This window comes from Muscardinus avellanarius (assembly GCF_963383645.1).
Source record: "Muscardinus avellanarius genome assembly, chromosome: 13".
NCBI classification, from domain to species: domain Eukaryota; kingdom Metazoa; phylum Chordata; class Mammalia; order Rodentia; family Gliridae; genus Muscardinus; species Muscardinus avellanarius.
Genome location: NC_137799.1, coordinates 70,368,164 through 70,390,090, shown reverse-complemented (window position 1 = coordinate 70,390,090; position 21,927 = coordinate 70,368,164). Strand labels below are relative to the sequence as shown.

At 39.5% G+C, this 21,927-nt stretch overlaps 1 protein-coding gene across 4 annotated transcripts in view; it reads left to right on the top strand.

The window, feature by feature from the left end:
• The window catches only part of VLDLR (very low density lipoprotein receptor), a gene marked incomplete at both ends in the record, with an annotated part of 39,225 nt that extends 17,560 nt beyond the window's left edge, over positions 1 to 21,665 (top strand). Inside the window, 17 exons of one of the 4 annotated variants that reach the window (XM_080708745.1) lie at positions 5,554 to 5,676; positions 7,241 to 7,363; positions 9,042 to 9,413; positions 9,554 to 9,676; positions 9,763 to 9,885; positions 10,610 to 10,729; positions 10,833 to 10,958; positions 11,424 to 11,595; positions 12,179 to 12,397; positions 14,832 to 14,950; positions 15,778 to 15,917; positions 16,244 to 16,385; positions 17,699 to 17,845; positions 18,731 to 18,814; positions 19,170 to 19,250; positions 20,022 to 20,191; positions 21,630 to 21,665. In XM_080708745.1, coding sequence (XP_080564871.1) covers positions 5,554 to 5,676; positions 7,241 to 7,363; positions 9,042 to 9,413; positions 9,554 to 9,676; positions 9,763 to 9,885; positions 10,610 to 10,729; positions 10,833 to 10,958; positions 11,424 to 11,595; positions 12,179 to 12,397; positions 14,832 to 14,950; positions 15,778 to 15,917; positions 16,244 to 16,385; positions 17,699 to 17,845; positions 18,731 to 18,814; positions 19,170 to 19,250; positions 20,022 to 20,191; positions 21,630 to 21,665 — 2,420 coding nt within the window. The remainder of the gene's footprint in view (positions 1 to 5,553; positions 5,677 to 7,240; positions 7,364 to 9,041; positions 9,414 to 9,553; positions 9,677 to 9,762; positions 9,886 to 10,609; positions 10,730 to 10,832; positions 10,959 to 11,423; positions 11,596 to 12,178; positions 12,398 to 14,831; positions 14,951 to 15,777; positions 15,918 to 16,243; positions 16,386 to 17,698; positions 17,846 to 18,730; positions 18,815 to 19,169; positions 19,251 to 20,021; positions 20,192 to 21,629) is intronic. The other 3 variants (XM_080708747.1, XM_080708746.1, XM_080708748.1) reach the window with 3 other exon arrangements.
• Between the last annotated feature and the right edge of the window lie 262 nt (positions 21,666 to 21,927).

Sequence of the window (21,927 nt, the reverse complement as noted above, 5' to 3'; positions counted from 1 at the left end):
AAGTAATAGCAGAAAATTTTCCAAACATAGAGCAAGAGGTTGATACACAGGTCCAGGAAACTTATAGAACTCCCTTTAGACAGGATCGGAGAAGAGGATCCCCACGCCACATAATTGTCAAAATGACCAATGTGGAAGCCAAGCAGAGAATCTTAAAGGCAACAAAAACAAAGGGCCAAGTGACATTCAGAGGCAAACCAATTAGAATCACTCCAGACTTCCCAAACCAAGTCATGAGAGCCAGAAGGGCTTGGAGTAATAACATATTCCAAACTCTGAAAGAAAACAACTTCCAGCCAAAAATTTCCTACCCAGCAAAACTTTCTATCAAATTAGATGGAGAAATAAGAAGCTTCCATGACAAACAGAAACTGAAGGAATTTTTGTCTTCAAAACCAGCGCTAGAGAAAATACTCAAAGAGATTAACTACAAAGAAGAAATAGGTAACACACACCAGAACCAGAGAAACAAGATTTTCCATCCAACAGACAACTAAGATTGGTTATCTGTGGAGATTCATTATTTATGTTAGTCTTTTACCTATCTCTAAATTGTATTGTTTGCCTTTATTGTTGTTAATTTTTAGGATGTCTAGTTGGACTATTAATATACCTTCAGATATAGCATTTGGAAATATTTTATCCCATTCTATTAGTAACTTTTAACTCTGTTTACATTATCTTTGGATATACAATATTTTTTTATTTTTTAGGGAGTTTGTATACTCTTCTGTTGCCTGTGCCATTGAAATCATATCCAAGAAATCACTGCCAATTTCAATGCTGTGAGGTTTTATGACCCAGATTTTCTCCTAAAAGTTTATAGTCTTAAGATTTATATTTAGGTCTTTTATCTATTTTGAGTTAATATTTATATATGGTGTTAGGTAGGGGTCCAATTTTATTCTTTTCCATGTAATTATTATTTTTCAACAATATTTAGTTAAAATATTATTATTTCCACCACCAAATGTTCATGGAAACCTTGTCATTAATAACTTGACAATATAGGGAAGAATTTAGCTCTAGGCTTTTATTTAACTCCAATGGTTTATATATCTGCCTTTAGAACAGTACTACACTGTTTCAATTATTGTAGCTTTATATGGTTTGAAATCAGAAAATATATATCTTCTAGCTTTGTTCTTTTTTAAGATCATTTTGGGTATCTTGAGTCCATATTCCATATTAGGATAGATTTTTTTCCTGAAAAATCAATATATAAATATATGATAGTTTCACCTAAAAAAAATAGAAAAAAATATTCTCTGGTAAGAAAGAAAGCAAAAAGAAATATTGAAATGTTATCTTTATGTTATCAAAAGCTTGGTATCAGACAAATGAAACTTATGTGAGATTATCATTTTTAATTTTGGATAAATTGCTATAATACTAGATGTCAACCACTAAGCCAAGCATGGGAAGGAGGGATGGGGAGGGAATGGGGTGGGGATCAGGTGGGGGTTAACTGGCGATGTGTGCATGTATGTCTACAAAAGTTTTCTTTGTATCCCACTATGATGTATGAATACAGTGCACCAACAAAAAATTTAAAAAAATAAATAAATAAAAGTTCAAAAAAATATATTGGTCTGTTTAGGTTTTCTTTCTTTCTACCACCAAAGGGAAATGATTTTTATATAGGTAGAATCTACAGTATCTTATATAAAATCCATAGTGTACACTATGGATAAAAATATACTATGGATTTTATATAGATATATGTATATTTAATTGGCACGTTGTAATCATGAGATTCAGAATGATAGAGGCATTACATGCACAGAGCACTCAGTGAGCTCCCTTAACTCCCGCTACCTCTGCCTCCCCATGCATGACATTGAGATTGGCATTTGAACTTGATTACAAGCCTCAGCAGAGCTCATTCTTTCAAGCATAACAACTAGCATATTTAGTCAACTTGAGTTTAGATTCCATGAGCCATGTGTTTCTTTTGGTCCCAGTAACTCCTTTTTTAAAGTGTTAGTCCGAGCTAGTTAATAAGTAAGTAAGATGCCCTAAGTATAAAAATGCCAGTTCTCTTCCCCTGGGGAACACCTAAATTTTTATCCTTATCTCAAGGTAGAGTTAACTATCTTTCTTTGCCTTCTCAGTCTATACTCAGATAGAAAGAGATGAACTCTGTAACAATTTGTTGATCCCTATTTATCTTTGCTCATATGCTTTGTTACACAGCCAGTCTTTCATATCATTATGACATTTTCTACTTCTTAAAATCGTGTCTTTTTTAGGACCATTCCCCTATTTTGTTTTTTAAAGCCTCTGAAAATTACTGCAGGTTGAATGGTAGCAACTAACCTTGAAGACTGGCCTCTTCCTCCATTCTGTGGAAAACATGGGCCTCGGATAGCACTTAATGTGTTAACCCTGGGGTTTGTATATTAAGGTGATTTTAAAAACAGGTATGATACAGTACTTGGGAGGCTGAGACAGGAGGTTTGTGGGTTTGAGGCCAGTTTTAATAACTTGGAAATGGGTGGAACTGGAGAACATTATGCTAAGTGAGATTAGTCAGTCACAAAAAATAAGAAATTGGATGCCCTCCCTAATATATGAAAGCCAGGGAGAAATGGATCATAGGAGGAACTCTTGACAAAGAAGGATATACTATAGATGAGCAAATAAGGTGACCTAACTGACGGGATGGGAGGGGGGGAACAGGGAAATTCTCTAATGTTCATGATGTACATTAACAAACATATCAAAGTCAACCATTAAGCCAAACATGAGAAGAAGGGAGGGGGACGGAATGGGGCGGGAATTGGATAAAAGCTAACTGGGTGAAGTGTGCATGTATGCCTCTACCATCTTGCACTCCATTAAGATGTATGACTACAATGCACCAATAAAAAAAGTTTAAGAAAATTAAACATAAAAAGGACTGGGGGTGCCGGGCATGGTGGTACATGCCTCTAATACCAGTACTTGGGAGGCCAAGACAGGATGATCATAAGTTCGAGGCTAGCCTTAGCAACTTAACAAGGTCTGTTAGCAATGTAATGACACCCTGTTTCTGTTTCAAAATAAAAAAGTAAAATAGGGCTGGGGATGACTTGGGGTGTAACATGGAGGTAGAATGCCCCTAGGTTCAATCCCTAGAACAAAAAAAGGAGTAAGGAAAAAGCAGCAGCTGTGGATCTCTAGAATGGCCTTTCTTGTTTCCTTGGCTGTATATAACTCAAGGAGATGAATAATCGATCATCATAATTCATCAACCCATCTTGAATGTTAGAAATTGACTAAAATCACTATGGCCCAACTTCACAATAGCTAAGGCTAAACTAGAATGGCCCAAGAGTAACCCCTAAACTCTGAGACCTCTGCTTAGCTTAAACTCCTGATTGAAGTGGTCTCTTTTACATTTCCAGTAAATTGTGGACTTGTATCTGAGTTGCAAGCACAGCATAGTTGTTAAAAAGGTATGTTTTTAAATGAAAATTAAAGTAAGAAGTATAGTTGCATAGGCAAGGAAAGAATATAGTGTTAAAAAGGAAGGATAAGTTTAGGGTATTTTGTCTGGCTACTTTATTAAGATTCTTCCATTCTCTATGACTTCTTTGAATTAGGTGATCAAGATGCCTGGTTTGCCTAGGACAACCCTTATCTATGCTTATTTTCCTGTTATGATTAACAGTGTCCCCTTGGACAACAAATCATATTTCACAAGTACTGAAGAAAAGATCTGCCAAGGAAGAATTGGTAGAACTGAATCCCTGCCATAGGTTGCTATAATGCTAGCAGTGAGTTATGAGTATTATTAGTGGCTGCTTCATTGACTTGTAGCCAGTAGATGTTAGACAATCCTTTGGCTGGAAGAGCTAAAATCTTCTCTCCCTTGAATTCTAGATAGGACCACTATCCAGGACTGCCTTTAAGTCCTATCTAACTGTCTTTAAGTTTTCTCCCATTTCTACTGGGTAAGTACCTTTTTTCCAGTAGATCAAGAAGGGTGACGATATTCAATACTGGGGCTTCACCTTCTATCTTTACACTAAATGCATGTATTATCAAGAGATATCCTAGACTGGTGTCTTGCTTCAAATTGCTATAACAAAAATACCATATGCTGAGTGGCTTAAGTAACAGAAATTTACTACTCATAGATTTGGGAGCTGGGAAGTCCAAGATCAAGGTGCTGGCAAATCTAGTGTCTGGAGAAGGTGACTTCATGATTGTCTTTTCATATGGTGGAAGACAGAGAAAGCAAGCCATCATTCTTTTTTTTTTTTTTTTTTTTTTTTTGCTGTTGTTTTCTGGTACTAGAGATTGACTGAATGAAAGGCATTCTACATCTGAGCTACACTGCAATCTCTTTGTATTTTGAAATAGGATCTTGCTAAATTGCCAAGTCTGGCCTTGAACCTGAGATCCTCCTGTCTCACCTTCTCAAGTACTGTGATTACAATCATGTTCTTTTTATATTTGTGTGTGTGTGTGTGTGTGTGTGTGTATGTATTTGCTGTACTGAGGATAGAATCCAGGGGAAGTCTACCTCTGAGCTACACTTCCATCTCTATTTTTTATTCTTTATTTTGAAACAGAGTCTCACTGAATTGCAAAGGCCTCACTAAGTAGCTTAGGCTGTCTGCGAACCATGATCCTCCTGTTTCAGCCTCCCAAATGCTGGGATTACAAGCATGCGCCACCCATGCCTGGCTAATTATGTTTTTTATAAGGCACTAATTTCATTCATGAAGACTTCCTTCTCATGACCTAATTGCTACCCACTCCTCCTTCTCATACTATCACGTTAGGTATTAGTATTTCAACCTATAAATATGGGGAGGACACACATATTCAATCCATAGCAAACAATTGCCCAGTGTTTCAGTCATGCAACAGATTATTTGAATTGTTGTGGTTTGTCTCTTTGGAAACTCATGCTGAAAATTAATTTCCAATATAATGGTGCTGAGATGTGGTAGGGTGTTTAAAAAGTGATTAGATCATGATGAAAGAATAGAGCTCTTCTTGCACTGGATTAGTTACTGAGAGTGTGATTATTATAAACAAGGCTACCCCTGTGTCAAATATTCCCACTTTCCCTCTCATCTTTCTGTCAATGTCCTGGCATAGAACAAGGCCCTGATCAGAAACTAAGCAGATACCAGCACCGTCTTCATAGCCTTCTCACCCTCTAGCCAAAATAAATTTTCTTCCTTTACAAATTATCTCAGGTATTGTGTTAGAGCAACAGAAAATAGACTTGGATTAAGACACTTAGGAAATATGTGAATGACTTGGAAGAAATGCATGAAGAGAATTTAACTTACTTGATGTCAATGTTATAAACGGGCAAAAAGTTCATTGTAAGGGGTCCTGGGTTGTAATGACAATGGACAATCGTTTTTTCTTGGCTTCAGGAGCTGCCCACTGAATGAGTTTTCTAAAGTTGTCCTGGATGTTGGCAGTTGAGTGTCAATTGACTTGGCTTTACTTTAGGGAAAAACATAACACAAATTAGCCCTAGTACAAAGATGAGCGTCTTGGGTTAGTGACTTCAATTTTAACCCCATGAATAAACTTTTGTAGTGAAGAAGACATGTGCTGAGTCTGACTTTGTGTGCAACAATGGCCAGTGTGTTCCCAACCGATGGCAGTGCGATGGGGATCCCGACTGTGAAGATGGTTCTGATGAAAGCCCAGAGCAGTGCCGTGAGTGTGACTTGATTTGGACTGAACTTTTCCAAGCTGTTCTGTGTCTCATAGTGCTAAGTAATGCTTAATCTACTATGTGGTGTTCATTTTTTTTTTTTTTTTTTTTTTTGCCTGCCTTAAAGTTTAGGTCAATTGACTCCGAGGTCAGACAAGTTATTCATAGTCTCCATTAAAGAAAGTTCTCCCTGGTCTAACAAGACTGACATTCTCTTGGGTAGCTTCACTATTGAATATTTAAAACTGAAGGGAGCAGATTTGATTAACAACTCCTTGACTAGGTGCATAGATTTTTAAATGCTTGATAATAATGACTCTGAGCAGAAGAAACTGTGGTCCTGGAAGATGTGAGGGCTCCCCAATGGCCAGGTATAAACCTTAAGATGCACAGTTTTTTATGCTATGGAAAAAATCTGTAATAAAGGGGTAAGGAGTCTAGTGAAAGGATGAGTTTGTGATTTCTTTTTAAAAATATTTAACCTATAGTTACTAAAGCAGGGATCTGACAACTTGTTCTTAAATGAAAGATACTTCATAGGTATGCAAATGTATATCTCTGTCTGTAGGCTGATACTGCAGGGGAAAAGTCTAAGACCAAAGAAGATGATGGTTTGGAACAAATTTGAATCATTGGAATGTCAAGATGAAGGAACTCTTAGAAGTCATCGTAAAGCTGTAGAGGCCTGCTGACATAGGAAAAAGGATTAACATGAGCAAAGTCTAGGCCTAAAAGCAGAAACTTTCAATTTTCTAGGCAAGAAATTAAGGGAATAATTATAATATTAGTTAAGGCAGATCAGGGAAAGACCTCAGAGTTCAAGACAAGGTTTTTTTGTTTTTGTTTTTTGTTTGTTTTCAGTACTGGGGATGGAACATAGGGACATTCTACCTCCAAGCAGAGCAACACCTTCAACCCTATTTTTTATTCTTTATTATGAAACAGGGTTTCACTGAGTTGCAGAGGGCCTAAGTAGCTGAGGCTGTTCATGAACCATGATCCTCCTGCCTCAGCCTCCCAAATGCTGGGATTACAAGCATGCACCACCATGCCCGGCTCAAGACAAGTTTTATAAAGATTCAGACCCAAGTTTTAGTGGCAGATGACTAGTAAAATCAAGGCGTAGGGCATATTTCTGAAAGATGTAAATCTAAAAGAAGTTTCGAAGGAGGCCTATCAAGGGACCTAGGCATTGGGAGATTTCATAGGTGTTGGCCCATCTGGTCTATAATGGAGTTGGGTTTAGGTGGCAATGCCTGGTGTGCCCACTTGTTATCCAACAGATACATAATAATCTAGCAGCAGGTCAGCCAATCAACATAAATGTGCCAAGTAAAACAAAAGCCAGAGCTGAGCACGCCATGGGACCTTGAAGCAGTGACATGCTCAAGGCTTTCAGGTACTCTGCCAGGTGGCCTTGGTTGGCATGGCTTCTAAGGAATGGAACTGGCAAAGGATCTGCCCAAGCCTCAGCTAGTTGCAGGTGTGACACTTGTAGGCAGCACAGGAGCAGCAGCTTTGCACGATCAGTTCTGAGGCTCTTTTGAGACTGTATATCATCAACAGATATGAGAACATGCCGCATAAATGAAATCAGCTGTGGCGCCCGTTCCACTCAGTGTATCCCAGTGTCCTGGAGATGTGATGGTGAAAGTGATTGTGACAGTGGAGAAGATGAAGAAAACTGTGGTAAGAAGATCAGTGTGGAGAGGCATCTCCCAAAGACCCCTTTCCTCCAAGCAGGGTGGGCAAGGGATGCTAACATAGGTGTGAAGATCCAGTAGCATGGCCTCACTTTTCAGTGCTTCTGCTATCTGCTCGATGCTAGCCCTTCCTAACTGCCCTGACACTCCGAAAGACCTTCTCATGGCCACTGACCATTGCTTGTAGTTTCTTTTAGGCAAATAGAGATAGGAAGGTGAGTCCTATGGGGGCAGTTAGATTTAACTGTAGCTCAGTGAAGCAGCAATTGTAAGGGCTTTTGTCTCCATTTTGACTGTAATTCATGAACTGCCCAAGCTCAATAAAACTAGAAGGTGAACAGGGCCAGCAAACACGTTCCTAGGTCTTAACTAGATTGGCTTATCAGAATAAATTACTTGATTAGTATATAAGCACTCCTTATCCCCAAGCTAGATTCTACTATGACCCTTCCCAAAGTTAAACTAGCAGTGAAGCATGAATGAACATGTGGTTAACAGACGCCTAAAGAAAAGTCTACCCAAACTTTGTCTTCTGTCACAATTCCTATTTCACTGTTTTCTATTATTTTACCTTTTCTTCTGGGAAACTCTGCAATAAAAAGCTACATGTTAAAGGTGAGGCCCTGGGAAAATCTCTAGGTTGAACAAACATTACTTTGAGTGTTCTATAAAGCTACCGCCCTTTTTATAAGCTTCTACAACCTCCAGCTCCCAAGTGTAACAAGTGTGGCCTTCTCACACAGTCAGGTCCCAGAGAGCTCAGGGCCCTTGCAGTTGAAACACCAGTCTTGTGTGTAGAAGTCACCTCTTGAGGTAGAAACCGCTGCACCTAGTCCAATGAGTTTTAGTGTTCAAGCCTAGAATTCAACTTCATGCATTGGTGAGCCCTGGGGCTGCCAAGTGTAAATTTCCCTCATAAATCTAGACTTTGCTTCCCAAGAGAGTCATGGTCTCCATTCCAATCACCATCCAATTATAACCTTAATGTGTTTGGCAGGAATTTATATCAAAGTACAAACTGGCTAATACGATTAGCTTATCATTATTAAAATACATGGTGGCTAGATTGTGATTCTAGCCCTAGAAGTGACTTTTAAAAAGTGAAAGTGTTTAAGACTTGTTATTCTTGATCTTCAATTAAAGGACCAAAAAGGAAGGAACTGTGTATACTACTACAATAACATATGGCTTGCTTCTTTTTTGGTAATAATGTCTTATTGTTTAGTGTATTCCATGGCCTGTATGTGATATTCTCAGCTAGTGATGCAATCTGGCTAGACACAGTGTGTCAATTTAGGTATAACTTAGTCTCTGCCTTCCAAAATGAAATCCCTTCAGTTTCAGTTATTCATTACTGTTCCTTTAAGAGTCAATTGTATTTCTCTTCTCAAATTAATTTCTCATCTTCGATTATTTTCCTGGTACTTTATTTCTTTTCTTATTCATGACGTGCCTGCATTTTTTTTAACATGCTGAGACTGTTCCTTTGTACTTCAAGAACATGTTCCTGAGATAACTCCACTACAGCTTTTAAGTTAAGCTAGGAAGCTAAAAGTAATGATCAAAGATCCATTTTTGTTTTGTTTTGTTTTATTTTTGAGAAAAAGAGTCATATAAAAAACCAAGGCCGAAGCACTTTTGATGGGAATCTTCTCTCCTCCCAGGCAACATAACGTGTAGCACCGATGAGTTCACCTGCTCCAGTGGCCGCTGCATCTCCAGGAACTTTGTGTGCAATGGCCAGGATGACTGTAACGATGGCAGCGATGAATTCAACTGTGCCCCTCCCACCTGCGGCACCCATGAGTTCCAGTGCAGCACCTCCTCCTGCATCCCCATCAGCTGGGTATGCGACGATGACGCAGACTGCTCGGACCAGTCAGATGAGTCCCTTGAGCAGTGTGGCCGCCAGCCAGTGATACACACCAAGTGCCCAGCCAGCGAGATCCAATGTGGCTCCGGCGAGTGCGTCCACAAGAAGTGGCGATGTGATGGGGACCCAGACTGCAAGGATGGCAGCGATGAGGTCAACTGTCGTAAGTAGTTTCTCATCAGCATGACACATTCGGTTCCCTGCCATGTCAGTTTGGCTGGCGTCCCCTCCCAAACTGGTGTCCCCTGCTTTTGTAGCTTCATGAAAGTGTCATAGCTATCATGGCGTCCCCTCCCTTTGTAGCTTCCAGAACCTGCCGGCCTGACCAGTTTGAATGTGAGGATGGTAGCTGCATCCATGGCAGCAGGCAGTGTAACGGCATCCGAGACTGTGTCGATGGCTCCGATGAAGTCAACTGCAAAAATGGTGAGGGTCTTTGTGCATTGGTTAGGCAAGGGGCTGCTCAGATCAGATCTGCTAATGGAACCTCTCTTTTATGTTTCTCTTTGTAGTCAATCAGTGCCTGGGCCCAGGGAAATTCAAGTGCAGAAGCGGGGAATGCATAGATATCAGCAAAGTGTGTAACCAGGAGCAGGACTGCAGGGATTGGAGTGACGAGCCCCTGAAAGAATGTCGTAAGTAAAGGGCTTACTTGGGGACAGAGGGAGAAACTTAACTCAGTCCACAGTCACTAATGCTGTTTGGACCGTGCATGATGACTGGTTATGCTTTTAATGAACTAAAATCTAACCTAACTATTAGGCTTAAGAGTAAAATTTTATGACTTGAAAAATCTAGGCAGTGATGCAATCTGCCTGGACACACAGTAGGTCATCATGTAACCTCATCATAGTTTTACTTCCTTAAAGATAACTGGTCAGCAATAGAGAAACTTGGCTAAATGCTGTTTAACTGGTAACTTGCCAAGGAGACAGGGTTTACTAGTCTCCCTATCCACCCTAAGATGCACATCTTTGAAACAAATAATTAAGTCTTAGAAAAGCCTTTGGGTTTTGCCAGGCCAACTTGATAAGTTATCACAAAGATTTAAAAATTTAAAATGTTATAAGACAGCCAGGCGTGGTGGTGCACGCTTGTAATCCCGCACTTGGGAGGCTGAGACAGGAGGATCGCACAGGTGGGAAGCCAGCCTCAGCTACTTAGTGAGGATCTCAGCAACTGAGTGAGACCGTGTTTCCAAGTAAATTATAAAATAGGTCTGGGAGTATAGGCTAGAGGTAGAAAGCCTCTGGGTTCCACCCCCAGTACCACCAAAAGAAATTAAAAAATAATAAAATGTTTTAAGACAAATATCAATTGAGCATAAGTTGCCAAATGACTACTACCTTTTTATTCCAGATGTCAATGAATGCTTGCTAAATAACGGTGGATGTTCCCATATCTGCAAAGACCTAGTTATAGGCTACGAATGTGACTGTGCAGCTGGGTTTGAACTGATAGATAGGAAAACCTGTGGCGGTGAGTTGGAGAAGAAAACCCAGCCCCCGGGGAAGATGGAAAAGGGCAGTGTACTTCTAGTAAGGTATAGGAACAGCAAGACTAATTCTAATTTCCCTCCTAGATATTGACGAATGCCAAAATCCGGGAATCTGCAGTCAAATTTGTATCAACTTAAAAGGCGGTTACAAGTGTGAATGTAGTCGTGGCTATCAAATGGATCTTGCCACTGGCGTGTGCAAGGCAGTAGGTAAATGGACTTGGACTGGTGTTGCTCTGGTACCTTTATGAGTAAGTGCTTATAAAAGGTACAGCCAGTGACTGCAACAGTCAGACTAAGTATGAAATTTTGTAGTACTTGAGAGCAATGCTATTAAACTCCTAGTGCACTAGGATAGGTTAAACAGTAGATCATCTACACATCTGCCTTGGTCATTCCTTTTGCATACATGGAGATTTGCTTACTTTCTGCTCCTGAAACCTAGTACAATTTCAAATTAAGCAACTTGCTCATCGGCTGCCCTATTGTTGAACATTGTAACCCCAGGACTGCTTTTCTAAACAGTGGGAAACACTTGCAGGCCCCTGGGGCAGGAAATCCAGGGTGTTCAGCACTACCTATGCTTTGTTAAGTGCTCCTCTGCTGAAAGAAGGTAACTTAGAAGGACCTTACCTTTTACAGCCAAGCTAAGTCTTCTTAATTCCTGTCTTGCAGGTAAAGAGCCAAGTCTCATCTTCACTAATCGAAGAGACATCAGGAAGATTGGCTTAGAGCGGAAAGAATACATACAACTAGTTGAACAGCTGAGAAACACTGTGGCCCTCGACGCTGATATTGCTGCTCAGAAGCTGTTCTGGGCTGATCTAAGTCAGAAGGCCATCTTCAGGTAACTTTTCTTTCCATCCCTGTGTCTAAGCATAAGTCACTGGCACTTGGACTCCGGGAAGGTTTTTAGGGGTTTCTTTTGCCTCTTGCTCCAGTCTAGCATCTAATTACCTGGGAGTATTAAATCCAACACTGATTCTTAGCTGTTTTTCTTAATTGGAAACTAACCACTGTCTGTATAATAAGCGGTGGCTACAGCTGTAAAACGGTAGCACATGACATCTTAATTTCTCATATTTTCTCTCCTTTCTCCACTGAGAACTATTCATCGTGCTATAACTAGAGACGGTATTAGCAGCCTTTTCATAATTGTAACTGTAGAAACTCAGATGATGGCTACTGAAACAAATAGCTTCACCTAGAATTTTGTGCTTGTATATAGCATACATATATATCAGAAACTAGATAACCTATAGTATTATTGATTTAGCATCACAGTTGAATAACTTGAGTGATGAGCTATGGTGCTACCAGAGACCTATCAAAATAAAGTTCTTGACCATTTTATAAGCAGAAAGTCCATTCATTCTCTAGGCTCTAATGGTGACATACTTTTAAATTTCTTGTGACCTATTCTGTTTCAGTGCCTCAATTGATGACAAGGTTGGTAGACATGTTAAAATGATCGACAATGTCTATAATCCTGCAGCCATTGCTGTTGATTGGGTGTACAAGACCATCTACTGGACTGATGCGGCTTCTAAGACTATTTCAGTAGCTACCCTAGACGGAGCCAAGAGGAAATTCCTGTTTAACTCCGACTTGAGAGAGCCCGCCTCCATAGCCGTGGACCCGTTGTCTGGGTTCGTATTGTGCTTGCAATCATGTACCATTTTGGATGCCATCTGCATAGGTCAGGAGCTATCCTCATCCATCCTGAGAGTGATCAGAAACAAAATTATCTAGTTCACATGCCACAGTGGAGTGACCTTGGGATGGCCCCCTATACATGGCAAGTCCTCCCTGTCTGACTCCCATGTATGTGACTGCTTGCGGGAATTAATAAATCCATGCTTCTGGTTTGATGTGTTATATACACTAAATCTGTGTCTGAATCCTTAAGTCCACCCAGATTTTATCCAAATGATCTTTTTTGTCTGAGTACTTTGCTAGGGTAGTTTTGGGTGATCAAATGTATATACTAGTATGAAATGCTGGGATTTCGATTACCACTTTGTTTTCATTTAAAAGTTCAAGTTGTTCAGAAATTCAATTGAAATAAATACCTTCCTAGAAACATTTCACTGAGCGGTTTCTCTAAATTTATATTAAGTAATGAGACAGGCAGCTTACGAAGTGAGGCTTTAGTAACTACAACTAACTCCATGAAGTATCATGAGAACACAATTAGCTGGCTCCTGCTATAAAACTTAAAGGATATCCTTTTTTTTTTTTTGCTATACTAGGGATGGAATTCAGGGGCATTGCACCTGCAAGCTACATCCTAGCCCTATTTTTTAGTCTTTTTGTTTTTATTTAATTTAATTTATTATTTATTTATTTATATTTGGTGGTACTGGGGTTCCTGGAAACCTTTCTACCTCTGGGATACACTCCCAGACCTATTTTATATTTTTTTTATTTTTGAAATAGGTTCTCACTGAGTGGCAAAAGACCTCACTAAGTAGCTGAGGCTGTCCACGATCCGCGATCCTCCAGTCTCAGCCTCCCGAATGCTGGAATTACAGTCATGCACCATCACGCCCAACAGGATATCCTTATTTTAACCCTCTGATAGAATTTGATATTTATAAAGGAAATATATAGCCTTGTGGCTTTATATTTTGAGCTGAAATTTAAATATCAAACTGATACATATTAAAACAGCTAACAATGAGCTGTGGATTTTTAAATTAAATTATAATTATTAAATTATGTTTACCTGTAACATAAGTTAGACCCTGAAGTGTTGCTGTCTGTCTCTAAAGAATAAGTCCATAGAGTTTTCTGTTTACTCTTTTGTTCCAAGATACAACTTTACTAGAAGAAAACATAGAATTAACTCTTCATTATCTAGGCACTGCTAGGAACTTCCTCAATAAAACCCCTAAAGTTCAGGAAATAAAAGTAGTGAATCAATAAATGTAATGGCTCCAGTGAAAAACCTGTGCAACAAAGGAAATAATCAAGAGTTTAAAGAAAGAGCCTCCAGAGTGGGAGAAAAATCTATGCCAGCTATTCCTCTGATAGAAGATTAATATCTAGAATATATAAAGAACTTAAAAAACTTAACACCAAAAAAGAAAAACTGATAAAAATGGGCAATTGAACTGAATAGATACTTCTCAAAAGAAGAAATACAGTTGGCTAATAAATATATGAAAAAATGCTCATCATCATTAGCACTCAAGGTGCAAATCAAAAATACACTGAGTTTTCATCTAACTCCAGTTAGAATGGTAATCATCAAAAACACAAATGATGGTAAATGCTTGAAAGGAAGTAGGGAAATACAGCTTCTTATATCCTGTCAGTGGAATTGTAAATAAATTCAACCACCATGGAGATTACTATGAAGGTTCCTCAAAAGATTAAGGATGGAACCTCCATATGACTCAGCCACACCCCTTCTCAGTATCTTTCCAAAAGAGATAAAGTCAGAATACTATAGTGATATACGAATATACAAGTTTATAATGGCACAACGCACAATGCCAACTTAGGTATCCATCAACAGATGAATAGATACAGGAAATGTGATATATATATATATATATATATATATATATATATATATATATATATTAGAATTTTACTTAGCCCTACAGAGAAAAAATTATGTAACTTATAATAAAATGGATAGGACTAAATATTATAATTCTTAGTGAGATCAGCCAGTTTCATAAAGTTAAGAGTTGCATGCTTTCATATGTGAGAGCTAGGGAGAAATTAGAAACATAAGGACTTTAGATAAATGAGGATAAGAAACCATTAAAATAGTGGAAGGGGGTTGGAAATAGGAGAATAGGATAGAAAAAAGGAGAAATGATAAAGGCAACATTCAAATAACACCAGGTCCACATATGAGGGTATCACTACCAGTCTCACTAACATGTACGGGGAGGGTGGGGGAAAGTGGGGCAGGATACAGAAGAAAGTGCTGTGTGCATGCATGTTTGTATCACTTTGAACCTCACTATGATGTATAATTATAATTCACTAGTAAAACCATAAAAAAAGATACAACTTTCTTCCTTTTAAACCACTGAGGCTTATTTTTTCTTTGCTTTTTTCCAGCTTTGTCTACTGGTCAGACTGGGGTGAACCTGCTAAAATAGAGAAAGCAGGAATGAATGGATTTGATAGGCGTCCCCTGGTGACCGTAGATATCCAGTGGCCTAATGGAATTACACTTGGTATGTCTGTTCTTCCTTCTTGCTCACCAATTTAACTGTCTTGGTAGTTTTTAATTCATCTCCATCGTCAATTTTCTTACTATAGCATATCACTTTTATAGTTGCTTGTATAGCAGGAACTTTGGATGATAAAACTGAACAACACAAGTATAATTGGTGGACTTCATAAATTACATTCTTCATGATGACTAGCTTGTTATCTGTCCTAATATGTAACACAGATTCAGTGAATCTTGGGTCTTGGGGATTCTGATACTGAATACTATAGACACAGGTGCCTTAGCATTTCAAAAACTGCATTATTACAACAGTTTTATTGTGCCTCATTGGGGGAAAAATAAAGTCCTAGCCTTTTAAACACTTTATAATATGCTGCATTTCTTGTCTGTAACTTTGTGAATCTTGGATATCTCCACTGGTTGCCCAAAGTGAATGTAGATGCAGATTCTGTGTGCAGCTTCATAAAGATTGTGGGACCCCTATTAAGAACCTCTGCTAAGCTGGGCGTGGTGAGGCATGATTGTAAATCCCAGTACTTGGGAGGCTAAGACAGGAGGATCACAGGTTCGTGACCAGCCTCAGCAACTTCAGTGAGGCTTTCATCACCCTAGTAAGACCCTGTTTCTAAATAAAAAATGAAATAAAATAGGGCTGGGGGTATAGCCTGAAGGTAGAATGCCCCTGGGTCCCACCCCTAGTACCGCACACACAAAAATCAACCTCTGTAGAAGAAACGATGAAAGTAGAATATTAACTTCCTCAGATACCATATAGGAAGGCCAGAGCATCAATGGTTTATCATATAATGCAATTCTTTTGCTACCTAGACCTTATAAAAAGCCGTCTCTATTGGCTTGATTCCAAGTTGCACATGCTATCTAGTGTGGACTTGAATGGTCAAGACCGTCGGATAGTACTGAAGTCTTTGGAGTTCCTGGCTCATCCTCTTGCACTAACAATATTTGAGGTAAGATGTGTGTTTCATACCTAAGTTTCTACCATTCAGTCACTATAGCACTTTGAAGAGAAAGAACAGACAGAGAGGAAGGAGGGAAGAATACAAGACAACTTGAAAAATTGCTTTCACTTAAAACCTGGTACAATTTAGACACTAATTCCTCAAAGCACTTCGAGAAACCTGATCTTGCTTCTCTTACGATTTTATATCTAATGTCTCAGAGCAGATTTCAATTGCCTTGGTCCATTAAATGGCCAGTAACTAATGATGACCTTAGATAATTGACTTGTGTTCAAGCCTGGGAGTACATGCTAATTGTGGGAACTCTTTTTTAGGATCGTGTCTACTGGATAGATGGAGAAAATGAAGCTGTCTATGGGGCTAATAAATTCACTGGCTCAGAGTTGGCTACTCTAGTCAACAATCTTAATGATGCCCAAGACATCATTGTCTACCACGAACTCGTGCAGCCATCAGGTAACATAGAGAAACACAGCCCTTATTGACCACTTTTAAGGCAGTAGCTTGACCCAGAACCTATGAGGTATCAGTAACTCCTTAGCAATTCAACTCTCTTTAAAATAGAATTTTGCCCTTTGGTATCCTCAAACTCTTCACACTAGATGCTTGTTATCTTATTTCTGCCACATTAGTGAAATGGCTTAAGAGCCTCAGCTGTTATCTTGTGTTCAACCCTCAGTGCCAGAGCCTTTATTTCCATTTCTCCCATACCCCTTTGTCCTTCAGACACTTTTGTAAAGCATGTTGCTCCAGCCTCTACCATAGCTTCTGTGTTACAGTTTCTCTACTCTTAGTTTTTTAGGGTTTCTGTAGCAAAGAGCTACAAATGGAATACACAGAACAACAGAAGTGTGTTCTCTTGAAGATTTGGGAGCTAGAAGTTCAGAATCAATGTGCTAGAAGGGTTGATTCCTCCTGAAGACTGTGAGGGAAAGCTCTGTCCCAGAGCCCTCTCCTTGGCTGATGGATAGATGGCCACCTTCTCCCTGTAGCTGTTTATACAATCTACCTTTTTTACATGCTTCTGTCCAAATTTCCTCTTCTAAAAAGGGCACCAGTCATGATGGACTAGGGACCACCCTAATGATTTCATTTTAACTTGATTACCTCTGTAAAAACCCTGCCTCAAAATATTGAGGTACCAAGAATTAGAACTCCAGCATATAAATTCTAGGGAAAAATGTCATTCAATCCATACTACCTATCTTCCCACTGTGTTACATCTTATATAGGGCTGTGCAAATACTCATACACATCTGCTCTTATTTTCTCCTGCTCAAAACACTCAGCTGGTCTATCTAAATGAAATCCTCAAGACTTCCTACAGCTGTATTCCTTTCCATTTTGTAGGAGCAAGTCAAGATGAAGCCAGGAAGACATGCTCTCTTTCTCCTGAGACTTTATCCTAAGCCTTGAATGAATAGTGAGAGCTCAGGATATTCCTAGCACATTCAGTGTCCTGGGTTCCATCCCCAACACCTCAAGATGAAAGATAGATAGATAGATAGATAGATAGATAAATGGGTGATAGATAGCCAGCCAGCCAGTCAGCCAATACAGTCCCCTCACTTCATTTCTTTGGCTCCTCCCCAGACACTCATCTGTTGAAGACATCATGCTCCCAGCATTTTGATACCTACTCTTCATTAATAATCATCCCACTTGAAGGTTTGACAGAGTAGACAAGTTTAAGCTCCATGGAAACAAAAGGCTTTATAGAAGCAGAGATTGGACTGCCTGTTTTAAAGGAGATTTTCTCTTCTGACTAGGTACAAACTGGTGTGAAGAAGATATGGAGAATGGAGGATGTGAATACCTATGCTTGCCAGCACCACAGATCAATGATCACTCTCCAAAGTATACCTGTTCCTGTCCCAATGGGTACAATCTAGAGGAAAATGGGCGAGGGTGCCAAAGTAAGGCTCTTTGCATTTCAACCACAAACAGGACATACAGCAGGCAATATATGACACTCACTATAACAACTGGCCTCGATTTTAAGAACCGTGCTTTAGCTAACTCTTAGATGAGACTGGAGAACCCACCTGCATGCCAGATGTTGCATGCCAGATGTTTATGTCAAATTTTCAGAACTGACTTGTAACCCATTTTAACATTATAGGTGACTAAAGTGTCAGTGTACTTTATACTAATTGGTACTTGTTAGCCCCATAAGAGCACTGAGCTAGCCAATTTGTAGATAAAGTCTTACTCTTACCATTTTCCTCCATAAAGAGCAGATTGCAATTATTCTAAAGGCAAATTGTGGTTACAAGAAACTCTGTGGCCTCTGTGGGTGATACTAGCTTAAACTGGACTGGCATTTTAACCTTCTGTTCTTGGCTTTTAAGTAACAAATTTAAAGTACTTGTTATGAACATTGAACTCATATGATGAGGTTTCATTAGCCTAATTCTGGAGCATGATGGACTAGCTCAGCTTATTTAGAAAGTAGTTGCAGGACAGTCTTGTACTTTTGGTACACCGGAGCATCTTGAGCACGTTTCTCTTAACTTGCTGGAGCCAGGGATATCAATCAGAAGTGTTAAGTGTGGCAGTGCATCTTTTTGAATTTTCACATCTCAAATGCTGGCTGTTCTGCCAAAATTCTCACGTGCCTCTGTTCTTGCATAAAGACTGCTGTCTCTTTCCATTTGGACATATCTACTGTGCAGCATAGTTCAGCAGTGGTTGGTCTATTTCGCCTGGTGTTTCAGTAACCTTTCGCATGATGTGTCTGGACTAAATCTAGCCACTCATGAACTTTGGCATTAACAAGGTTCTTGGTTTTTATAATCCAGGTACTACAACTACTGTGGCTTATAGTGAGACAAAAGACACCAACACAACAGAAATTCCACCAACGAGTGGACTAGTTCCTGGAGGTATTTAGTCCAGTACTGCAAACTGTTAATCTCAACTAACAGCCACATTCTTTATAGCAGGAATAATTAATGCAGCTTTTAACTACTAGTTCTACCCCTGACTGATAACCTACATTTCAGCTCCGAAGACCTGCATATCCTAGACTTACCAAGGGTTCTGTTATAGAACTGTTAGTGAAATGGCTCTATGGCATGTGACTCAATTCCTCTAGGCCAGAGTTGCTCCTGGTATACAATTGTGGTAGATACTAAATATCAATATTTGGTGCAAGGGTATGAGGCTTTCCATCTGATTGGTACATTTTAAAATCTAAATTCAGATCCATGTAAACTGACTCCTTTTATTCCCCTTTAGGGATCAATGTAACAACAGCAGTATCAGAGGTCAGTATTCCCCCAAAAGGAACTTCGGCTGCCTGGGCCATCCTTCCTCTCTGTAAGTAGATTCCCTCCACATGTTGAACTTCTTAGACACCAGTTAGACATTTCTAGTTCATCTGGAGCCACCTTCTCATAGTGGCTAGAATCTGAGTTACATTTACCACATGCTACATGAATAGTCCATATCTTCTCTTCAGTGCTGTCCTTAGCATAGTAACAGGCAGTGATGAATGTTCACCAAGTCCAAGGAAGGTGTTCTTTTCTAAGTAAGAGTCATTAGCCTGGCTCATCCTCATTTCCAATAAGTTCCATTAAGAAAAATTCTGTCCCATTCCCTTTAAAACATGTATAATGCTTCATGAAGAGAAGATGCACAAAAGCTTAAGTGCTTTCTTGAGGAGAGGTGGGACTTGTAGAAGATAAGTTAATAGTAGTTAAGGATGTTAAATGTTCAAAAGGACCCTAAAGCAGTTTTCAGATACGTGAATTCTAAGGCACTTTGCTTTAATGGACTTTGTCTTAAATGACTGGATTCCAATATTACCTAACACACCAGGAGCCCCTAAAACTTCTGCAATTTTAATTCAGGAGGCCCGGGGGTGGGTCCCAGGACTCCACATTTTCATGGATGAATGGTGCTAGCTCAGCTCTAACCACTGAGCACGACGCATTTCAAGTGCCTGTCTGTTATATTCCAAATTCAAGTTATCCCAGCTTCCTAAAATATGAACCTTATATTAATGCCAGTTGCCATGGATCCCCAAGCACTCCCCTTTGTATATATTCTGCAACATGGCCTCATCTAGCCCCCTCTGACTTTTCTCAGTGCTCTTAGTGATGGCGGCAGTAGGAGGCTACTTGATGTGGCGGAACTGGCAACATAAGAACATGAAAAGCATGAACTTCGACAATCCTGTGTACTTGAAGACCACCGAAGAGGACCTCTCAATAGACATTGGTAGACACAGTGCTTCTGTTGGACACACATACCCAGCAGTAAGTCAGCCTTGTATCTTTACATACCATGGCTCGAAGTGAGACTTTTTGGAAAGGAGACCACTAACTCGAGATGTGGCTACCCGGGCTCAGAAGGACCCTTAGGATCCTAGAGTCTCCAAACACTTCATCTACTACTGGCTATTAGACAGTCAAGCTTGTTAGAATGTAAATCAGTCAGTCAATACATATCTCACCCACACAGCATGTCAAGTAGGTCAATTGAAGGTCATCACTCGGTCATTTGAGATATTTTTGGTCATGGAAGTGACGTATAAATATTAGCACATACCAAGTAGCTCCTTTTTGAACTATTAAGTCCCTTGCCTACTAGATGCATAAAGGTCAGCATAGCACACATAGGGATTATAGAGGGGAGTTGGCATAAAGCCAGTGTATTAGGTAAGATTCACTTAGTCAAAAGTAATAAACACTATACTCAGAAAAGGCTCCCACTCCAACAAGCATTAACTCACTTTTTTTTCAGCAAGACTTGTTCTCTAGATGAAAAATCAAATGAGTATTTGGCCTTCATGTAGGGAACAGGCTGAACAAAACATATGCTAAGTACTCCCCTCTCGCATTCTCTGATGAAACAATGGTCAATTCCTGGCACATATGTGTCTTCTCACATTTTCTCTAATGTTTACAATCACTAAGTAGAACAGGGACAATCAGTCACACTATTGTCACGCTCTACAAAATGGATACAGGTTATCCCTTACCCAAAATATTTGAGACTAGAAGTATTTTGAATTTTGATTTCTTTTGGATTGGGGAATATTTTTACACATTTGAACCCCATGATCTATTTATGTTTTATGTACAATGTATGCACATAAAGGTAATTTTGTACAAAATGTATATTTTTTTGCAAGTCTGGGGATGGAACCCAGGGGCATTTGACCTCTGAGCTATTACCCCTGTCCTATTTTTTATTCTTTATTTTGAAACAGGGTCTCACCAAGTTGCAGAGGGCCTCACTAAATAGCTGAGGCTGTCCGCGAACTGCGATCCTCCAGTCTTAGCCTCCCGAATGCTGGGATTACAAGCGTGTGCCACCACACCCGGCTTGTACAATATTTTTAATGTGTGTGTCTGTGTGTTTTGACTGCAACCCATTATAGGAAATCAAGTGTGGAATTTTCTACTTGTGATAGCATGTTGATGCTCTGAAAGTTTCAGATTTTAGAGCATTTCAGATTTCAGATTTTCAGATTGGGAGTTAAATTCAACTTAAATGCATGCATGCTATAATGCAATCTTGTTTTATATCTGACTTCCCTCCTAAGCACTCTGGGTCTTTGAATAACCAACTCAAAAGCAAAACCTATTTTAGAGACTGGAGTCTATACCAGTCACTCCAAGAGAGAGACCTATGATCCAATGGTCTCTCCAACGACCACCAAGCTCATTCTCAACTTTTTCTTTTCCACAGATATCAGTTGTAAGCACAGATGATGATCTAGCTTGACTTCTGAGACAAGTCTTGACCTTTGGGGTCTAAACCAATAGTATCCCACTTCGGAACGGTAACCAAGCCAGCAGCTGAAGTCTCTTCCTCCCATCTGGAAGATCGTCAAGATATCTGCGTGGATCAAGCTTGTGTACTTGACCATTTTTATATTCCTTTTGTAAATATTCTTTTCCACATTCTACTTCAGCTTTGGATGTGGTTACCAAGTATCTGTAACCCTTGAATTACTAGACAGTATTGCCGCCTCTGGCCAAATATG